Source organism: Pygoscelis adeliae, unplaced genomic scaffold, assembly GCF_000699105.1.
Source record: "Pygoscelis adeliae isolate BGI_AS28 unplaced genomic scaffold, ASM69910v1 Scaffold455, whole genome shotgun sequence".
Taxonomy (NCBI): domain Eukaryota; kingdom Metazoa; phylum Chordata; class Aves; order Sphenisciformes; family Spheniscidae; genus Pygoscelis; species Pygoscelis adeliae.
Genome location: NW_008824774.1, coordinates 47045 through 56435, shown reverse-complemented (window position 1 = coordinate 56435; position 9391 = coordinate 47045). Strand labels below are relative to the sequence as shown.

General features: G+C 49.9%; 1 protein-coding gene across 1 annotated transcript in view; it reads left to right on the top strand.

Annotated features, from left to right (window-relative positions):
- The window catches only part of SETD2 (SET domain containing 2), a gene marked incomplete at its 3' end in the record, with an annotated part of 48265 nt that overhangs the window by 5079 nt on the left and 33795 nt on the right, over positions 1-9391 (top strand). The window contains exons 5-7 of the mRNA XM_009323831.1: positions 10-3898; positions 6128-6259; positions 7151-7279. Coding sequence (XP_009322106.1) covers positions 10-3898; positions 6128-6259; positions 7151-7279 — 4150 coding nt within the window. The remainder of the gene's footprint in view (positions 1-9; positions 3899-6127; positions 6260-7150; positions 7280-9391) is intronic.

The window sequence follows — 9391 nt, the reverse complement described above, 5'->3', positions numbered from 1 at the left end:
TTCCTGCAGCGGCAGCCTTGCCACAACTGCCGGTAACGCTGATGTCGACGCTGTTGCTGTCGCCGCCCGTGGAAGCCGAAGTCCCCGCTTCGAAGGAGCCATGCCACGCGGTACCTAAGGAGGCTTTGGAACCGGACGTCAAGCAGGATGCGGTATCGCGCGGTTCGGAAGAACGTGTAGCTCAAAACACGCCCGAGCAGACGGAAATAACTCCACAGAAGGAAGATTCCCATATTGGGAAAGAGGATGAGGTTTCCGACAGCTCGAAGGGTGCTCCCCTCTGCTCCCGGAGGCAGGGGTCGAAGAGGAAGTTCTCCCAGTCCGACGGCACGCTGCTGGGCTCCGAGTCCGATGAAGATTCGGTGAGGACCTCCTCCAGCCAGCGGTCACACGAGTTGAAGATATCCAGTACGGAAAAGGAGAGAGATCCCAGAAGAAGCTCCGCGTCCCTCAGAGGTGACGACCTGGGGAAGTCCTCCTCGCGTTCCAGGTCGGACAGGGATGAGAAGTACTCGAGCTATTCAAAATCGGAAAGAGATTCGCGGTATGCGTCCTCTCGCTCTCGATCAGACAGAGACAGAAGGCGAAGCCGGTCTCATTCCCGTTCCCGATCCGATCGGGGCTCCCGAACCAGCTCTTCCTACTCGAGGTCGGAGCGTTCGCATTACTACGAATCCGACCGCAGATACCATCGGAGCTCCCCGTACAGGGAAAGGTCGAGATATTCCCGCTCGTATGCAGACAGTAGGGCGCGAGAGAGCTCGGACTCGGAGGACGAGTACAGGAGGACACATTCCAGATCGAGCGACTCGAGGCGTACGTCATCCCACTCCTCCTCCTCCTACAGAGACTCGAGGACTTCTTACTCTAAGTCGGACAGGGACAGCAAAGTAGAGTCGTCTCACGCCGACGTGGAGAGGAGAGGAAGGTCTTCTTCGAAAGCAGATAGAGATTCAAAAAGGACTTCAGAAAGTGAAGTAACCAAAAGGTGCTCTCCCCTTGATGAGCTAGGCTATCGAAAGGGGACATCCCATTCTAAGCCCGACAGTAATGTGAATTCCTCCCGTTATAAGTCCACCCCTTCAAAGACCCCCGCACCAAAGCCTGATAAATTTAAGAGTTCTTTCTGTTGTACAGAATCGATCGAAGAAATAAAACAGCAGTCTAATTCTCTAGATTTAGAGACCTCTTGTCTAAAAAGCAATGAGATCAGGGTGTCCATTGCGAAAAAATTTGAAAGGGAAAAGACACTTTCTCCATTAAAACAGTTAAATGATTCGCCCGCTTTTAAAAGGGCAGACGAATCGAAAGCGGGTTTTGCTAACTCAAAGTCTGAGGAACTTACAGGAAATGAATGCCACGACAGTGTTAAGGAACAAGAAACTTTAATAAAGATAAAGCACGATCAATTAAGAACGTGTTTCCCCATGGAGTTGAGTGTAAATGGGTCCCCGGAGGGTAGGGCTGATGGTTTGGCAACTTCCAGTGCCTCCAAAACAGAGGATGTCGCCGCGTCTTCTGACGATAGCCTGTGTCGGTCAGAAGCGTCGCCTGTCGTGAAGACGAGTCCGTCGTATCCGTTGCCATCTAATGGGTTTGAGAGCACGTATGCGCCTCAAGAGCAAGAGCCGGACGATTCTCGGGTCCAGTCCAGTGAGTGCAACAGTCTGTTTAGGCAAGCAGAGGCTCCGGTCCCGCAGCAGCAAGGGGAAGCCATCCCTTTGCCCGTCGTGAATGTAGATCACACTAAACCTGTACTTAAGAAGCTGGATGATCAGGCGACTCCATGTGACAAAACCAAAGAACCAGTTTTTTGCTACATTTCAGACGATGCCACCCCTGCTTTGTACCATTCGGAAGTTGAAATCGAAGCAGAACCAGCAGATTTAAAAGTTACGTCCGAGACTTTCCTGGACATGCAGGTAGAGCCGCAGACCGTCACGTGCGATTACGAGAGCACGGAGGATCACCACTCAAAGTCTGCCTGTGACGATGAGCACAGTCATCCTTCCCATAAAATTAGCCTGGCAGTGGAGAGCTCGAGCACAGATCCCTCCCAGGATGGCTGTTCCCCAAGGCGCAGGTCGGACCATCCCGTGCCGGAGGAAAGCGTCTCTTCCAAATGGGACGTGCCACCGCCGGATGGACGCCAGGAGCTGCTGCAGCATTTGGAAGCCGAAGAGATGCTCGAGTTGTATACTCAGCACGTTGATCTTGGTTCGGCAAAAGGCAAGCCGTCGGTCAAAGATGAACATTCCTACTATTCGGAAGTGCCGCTGGAGCACCGCGGCAGAGAGGTCGTGGAAGAAAGTGCTGTTTCCACCGAGGGAGTTGGGCCAGATGATTTGAGAGTTCGGTGTCCCGGCGTATTGGCCGAGAAGGACGAGGGAAACGAGCCCTTGGTGGCTTCGGCTTTTCCAGATGCCTTGTTTCCCTCTTGCGATGTCATTGTCACTGCAGAAGAAATGGAGACAGTAACTCAAGCCCCGACGTGCGACAGCAGCGGCAACGCTGCTGAATTTGTTCCCACTGGCCACGACGATTACTCTGACACGGGGGAGAGCGACAGCGAGGGGGCCAGTGAAGACAGTGACACGGAGGACTCGGATTCTGATGACGGCGCGCCACGGAAACGGCTCCAGTCTGTTGTGGTCGTACCGAAGAACTCGACCATCGCGATGGAGGAGAGCAGCCCTGGCTCCTCGCGCAGCAGCCAGGGCAACAGGCGCTTCTCCGACCACTGGGACGACGAGCGACCGGAGCCCAGTAGACCCTACTATGAAGAGAGATCGGAGAATATGGCGAGTAAAGGTGGTCCACAAGTAGAGAGCAGATGTTCTCCTAGAGGGATGGAGAAGAGTCCGGCAACTTCTACTGAGCTCAGCAGGCAGGAGATGGAGCCGTGCCAGCCTCAGAGCGACGGTGTTGACAGTACGAGCCAGGCAGACCTGACGGCAGACTCCCACGGCAAACCCAACCCGGACGAGAGAATAATGTTGAAGGAGCTGATGTCCGTTGGTAGACCGATCGGCCGACAAGACGAGCAGCAATTTTGTCTGCCGGAGAGTTTCGAAAGCGCCGATAAATCCCGACACCAGATGAGCTCTTCCAAGCCAGACAGTAGGCAAGGGAAGGGTGGGCTTAACCAGTCTGGCCTCGGAGACTTCTCCAGGCTGGATGGTTTTCATACAACGGAGGATCTGGGTGGTTTGGGCTGGGACTTTTCCCAGCCGGAGAAGCCCAGTAGCACCTACCAGCAGCCAGATAGCAGCTTCGGGGTCTACTCAGGCTACGTTTACCAGCCGGGCTCAGGAGCGTACGGTGCCTCTCAGAGTTACTGGCAAGGCAACAGTTACTGGGATGCGAGGTCCGCTAGCAGACCTTCTGCAGTTAATTACGAACGAATTCAAGGGCAAGTACCGGATTCTCTAACGGAGGATCATGAGGAGTATGAAGAGGATGACCGTTGGGATGATGACTGCAAGCCTCGTTTTCCCAGCCCCTCAAGTAAATGCCAGGTGCCCGGGCAGAAAGAAAAAGGCTCAGTGCAGGCACACGAGATCAGCAGCAATTCGACCAAGGAGCCGGTGCCTGGTGGGGAGAAGAAGGAGGAGGTGAAGGTTTTGGAAAAAAACGATGCGAAAGAACGAGGTCCACCAAAAAAAAGACGCCCGGAGTTGGAGAGCGACTCTGAGAGCGACGTGGACTTGAGGGAGAAGAAGAAGGTGAAACCGGAGGGAGAGCAAGTGGAGTCGGCGCTGCAGGACTCCTCCATGGTCGGTCGGTTGTGTATCATGGACGACTTCAGAGACCCCCAGCGCTGGAAGGAGTTTGCCAAGCAAGGAAAGATGCCCTGTTACTTTGACCTTATTGAGGAGAATGTGTACTTGACAGAAAGGTAACTGATATTTTAACCTTTTTTTTTTTTCCTCGCCTATAGCAATTTTAGATTTTAACTTCTCTTTGATTCTGTGATAGCTTTTTTTTTAATGGCCGAATTGGCATAATTTGGAGGGAGGGAGGGATGTCGCGTTCCCAGCGTCTAGCAAAGCTGCTCACAGAGGAGACGATGCTGGGCGAGTGTTAAGCCTCTCCTGGGTCTCTTCTCTTAAACAGAAAACCCTGGTTGGGCCCAGACAGGCCCCGGTGATGAGAAGAGGTGGAAGACTGGGAGATACGGGGGGAGGATGGTTTATTTATACCCTCTTCTCAGTTGTCTTGCAGCATCCCCTTTGTCTAGTGTTGATTTGGGTATCAGGCAGGACTTGCACACGTGGGATTACTGGCATCGGCACCAAGTAAACATGTTATTCTTGTATCCATGGTAATTTGTAAGAGTAATCAATTTTTTTGCAAGCTTTTTGCTTTCTTCTCTGTTGTCCACCGTTCGTCTGAACTTGGTGCACCTACGTTAAAGCCCAGAGCCGTATCTCAGCATCACCTCCGGGCTTGCCAGTTCTTGTCCGTTTAGTGTCCCCAAATGCCAGCTCGCCCCCTCTCCGAAGGCACAGGGAAATCTGTCTGGGTGTGGGAAAGGTTTCGGACAAACAATGTGTGTTTCCGAAGGCTTTGGTTACTTACATGTAATTACTTGTCATCTCAGATGAGTTATTTTAGATCTAACAGACTGTAATTTGAAATATCAGAGGGTAGCTGTTGGTTGCAGGTTATCCTTTTCCCTTTTTGCATGGGAGCGTTGAACAGGATGTTATCCCTTGACAAAAAAGTCATCTGTTTCTGAGCTTTAGGGATGATTAGTAAGTGCATTGCTTCAGGGCTCAACGACCTTCATCCTTGCCAAAAAAATACTCCCTCTGGCTTTAACGCATAGGTGAGAGCGCCGTACGAGCTTGTAACCAATTCTTTTTCCTGGCACAGACTGTGGTAAAGCCTTCTGATGATTTATGCCTGTTTAAAATCTTGCCATTTCATTTCACTTCATGGTCCTTTTTCGTCTCGTGATTCCCCAAGGGTGGTTGAGTAACCACCTTTGGGTACCAAGCGCCGGTGCTCGCCGGCAGCGAGGGCACCAGGCGCAGCACCGGCTCGGTGGGACGCTTCACAAGGGCCAATTTAAACCCGTGTTGGGCTTCATGTGTTGGGGTCTTACACTCAAGGCTTTGCCACATCTTTTGTTCACTAAAATGGCTTTTTTTTTTTTTTTTAATAAATGTGTTTTAAAAGATATTCTTGATTCAGAGTCTGAATACCAACCACTTATCTGCAGATAAAACCTGCTATTTATTTCAAGCCAGGGTTTTTTTCTTAGGCCTTTTTTTGTCTTGCTGGGATCCACGCTCCAAAGCATTTCCCTAATCATCTCATGGCAACTAGAATATCAGTAGGTGCCTTTGATGCCCTACCTTTTCTATGACTGCAGTATTCTTGTTTTCTTTTTCATCGTCTTATTTGGCAGTAAAGCAGAGGTTTAAGTAGCTAAACCCTCCAATTTGCTTTATTAAAAGAAAGCTATTTTAAGATGGTACGTGCGCTCAACTAATGATTTACATATTAATATTTTAGAATATAGGTTTTCTCCTGGCCTTTGGATCAGCGAAACCAAATGGATATTACAGAATAGCTAAGGTTGGGAGCGAGATTGTCTCCGTAGTATTATATATGATTACAGGATATAGTATTTCAGGAGAGGCTAATTGAAGTTCATCCTTTTAATTTAAACCTTAGAACTGGTACTGTGTTAGTGAGAAAGCCTCTGTCTAGAAAAATCAGGAACGGAATTTTCTGGAAATTGGCTTCTTTACTTATATGACGAAATGAAGGAGTTTTAGTCCTTCCTCTGGGTGGAGGTGCGTGTGCACATCTGCTTTGGAAGTAAAACTGAATTGTGGACATTGAGGAGAAGGTAAAAAAAAAAAAAAGAGTTAAATATCCTGGGATGTCTTTCCGAGAACTCGTGTTTTGTGATCAGGCGGCCATCACCTCCCACTCAGACCAGTGTCCTTGGTTACCCCTGTACCACCTTGTGGTTGTCCAGAGGTAATCAATCCATACGCCCTGTTTCTAGAGAATAATTTAATTTCCTCCGGTAACAACTGATAAAGATGGAGGCATAATTTCTCTACCCAGATGCTGTCTAACCTGTATTTCAATGACTTGTCTTCAACAGGAAGAAGAACAAATCTCACCGGGATATTAAGCGAATGCTGTGCGAATGCCCTCCTCTCTCCAAAGAAGAGCGAGCTCAGGGGGAGGTTGCTTGTGGAGAAGACTGTCTCAATCGCCTGCTCATGATAGAGTGGTAAGTAGTGTTTCATGAGTTGCCAGCGTTGGGCGGTGGTGTCTATGAGATGACCTGGGAGCCCCTAAAGGAATTCAGACTTTCCTGGGCAGTGGCAGCAAGCTTTCTGTGCGCTCTCATTTTCACTGGCTGGTGTGGAGTGATCTTCAGAGCCTACGTACCAGCATCTGACCTCGGATCTTCTGCAGGAGGCTAGACCTCAGCAACCCCCTGTTAAAACCCGCTACAAATGCCTGGAGTCTTCTGCTCCTCAGCCTTAACTCTAGTCCATCATAAGCGTGGTTGGAGGGAGTCAGAAATGCAAACGTAGCTCTACTTGATATCCTTATTTCCTTTCATTTCTCCTTTTGCATCTCTCTCCTCTCCCCAGAGCCTCACCAGGCTACAGCCGTCGTCTCCTTTTCCCCCCTGGAAGAGGCTGGGAGAAAAGGGAGCTCCATGTGAGCAGGAGGCAGGGGACGGGGCGCCTAGTGGGATTCGCCCCCTGGCACGTGGATTGTCACCAGCTGGGGTGGAAGGAGAGGAATTACTTGGCAGAGGCCCTGCCCTTTTTTTTTATTTCATAGCCCAGGCGGTAGATGTAGGGGAAGGGGATATCTTGGGGGAAGAACCCATAAAATGGGGGGAGGAGAGGCCCCATTTCATCCCATTTTGATAGGACATAGAAGTACAGCGGCATTCGCATTCCAAATGTTTTTATCTTCCTTCCAGAAATAAATTGTCTGCATTTGCACGTTGACAGTCAGATGGTTATGCTTTTTATAGCAAAACACGTTTGAAGGTTTTACACTGAATTTATTATGGTGCCTTGGTATCTATTTTCCATCTGAGCTGTTTCTGTTATTGCTGTTGTCTTGCTGGGAATTGATTTGTTCCGTTTCCTTCCCTTAGTTCTTCCAGGTGCCCAAACGGCGACTACTGCTCCAACAGGCGCTTCCAGAAGAAACAACATGCAGATGTGGAAGTGATCCTCACGGAGAAGAAAGGCTGGGGGCTGAGAGCTGCCAAAGATCTGCCATCGTAAGCCTTTGCTCTTCGAATGATGTCCTTGTGGTATTTTACTCCCTCCTGAAGGGAAAATAAGTTGCTTGTGTTTTCTCAGTTTCACTGACATTAGTAGATTTGCTGAGGTTCTTCCAGCTTTATATACTGTCCTTGTCCTCTGTCAGGTGTCCCTCTTAGTTATCGACACGTGCGTATCCACTAATTGCGTGTTAGATCTCCCACTCTGGTTTTGCTCTCTTCTCTTCTCGTTAGGGTTTCTGACAGTCTTGCCGTGGCGTCATCTTTTGTTTGATCTGTCTTCCCTTCTTTCTCTGTCCCCACTACATGGTGTCAGAGGAGCACACGCTCCGGTTGTGTCTCCTTCTCTTCCCACCTCCATGAGACTTACCCTCTTCTTGACTCTTCCTCCTCCTCCCCTTCGGACTACGTGAAGACCCCGTGGGGATCTTTCCGCCCTCGTTAGGCTGTTGTTAGTTAACGGCTGTACTTCTGAGCACTGGTTTGACATCAGCCATACTTACAGATCCGAGTCTGGGTTTGACTCGTCTCTCTTTCACTGAAGCCAGGTGTTATTTGCCCGTTGTGCCTGGATCAGTGCCTTTATTGACACTGCCTGGCACAAAGGAGCTGGTGGGACTTGAACGCAAGGGTTGTGCGGTGCTTGAACCCATTGGCAGCAGGATGGATGCCGATATTTTTGGACTTACAGTCCTGTTTGGAAACTGTGGTACTCAAAAAATGAGCGTGGCTGGGAAGAAGAATAGTGCTGGGTACATTTTGCTCTACAGGTGTGTGTGGAAGGAGCAGGTCTGAGATGGGAATGCCTTTTCACTAGGTGTAGGGTAAGTCAAGGAGTTGCCTTCTGCCTTGCCGAGCTGGTGCTTTCTCATTCCCCCAGTAGAAAAAGAGCTTTAGGTGAGGCCATGAGAGAAGAGAGAGGAGCGAGGACGCTCAAAGAGCTGCTGGGGGCTGAAGCAGGAGGTACAGCAGGAGGAGCGGGAGAAGCAGGAGGCAAAGATGGGGTTTGCTGGGAGAAGGGAGCAAGGCGGGAGGCGTCTCCAGGCGAGAGCGGCTGCGGTGAACTGCCACGCTCCTACGGCTAGCGAGACCTGGGTGGATTTTTCTCCCCCAGGTTCGGACCTCACCATTTGTGTGCGGGTCGTGTGGGCGTGGGTGTCCTCTCAGATCCACGCAGGGCGAGCAGAAATGGGTCGTGCTGCCCTGCGGATGAACAACAGACTTCGCAGAAGAAATCGCTGGAGCGTCTTGCCGTGGGGAAGCAGTGCTGTGCACTCAGAGTTTCACCGGGCTCTGATTTCCATCTCAAAAGGCTGTGGGATGGGCATGATGAGTCTGTTCAGCGTCAAGCGCACCAGAGCCTGAGCTTCAAGACAAATCTGCCTAGAGCTTAATTGTGCAAAGATTTTCTGTAACTCTGGATATTTTAGTGAGTTTCCGTGGAAACTCTGATTTTTTTTTTTTTTTTTTTTTTGCTGCTGTTGAAGACAAAGAGTTCTGAGGAATCCAGCAATGTTTCCGACGCTTAAGAAAGCTATAGGTCTTACGGCGGAGTTTTTTTACTGCTATATCGAATATATGAGACTAATTCACAGGAAGCTACGGGGAAGAGTTTTGATTGCTTTAGAGAGGTATGCCAAGTTATCTAAAATGCAGTGAAAACACCTCTGCGTGTTCAACCCGGTACGTTTAACTGAGAGCACCTTCACACTCTGTTTATGTGAAAGATAACAGCTCTAAGCGATTGTTGAAACGAGCAAGCGCTCTCCATCGCCGTTCTGTTGCACAGCAACTGTAGCGAAGAAGAGGGTGAGCATTGTGGCATTTTCTAGCTCCTGATTTTCCAGATTTGCCAGATAACCTGGGGAGTCCCTGGTGCCGCTGGACCTAACCTCTGCAAGAGCAGGGTCCTGTTGTTTTTGGAATAACGCGTGCACAGGGAAGCGGTAGCGATGGGGACTGAAGCAGTGCTGCTGCCCCGTATGGAAATATCAGGTCCAGTTTTATTTAAAGTTTTAGGAATTTCTTTTGATGACAAGGAGTGGAGGTCGTAGTAAAGACATGGCTGATAGTGAACAGCTCACCATAGCCAGCGTCGTGCTCGCCCGG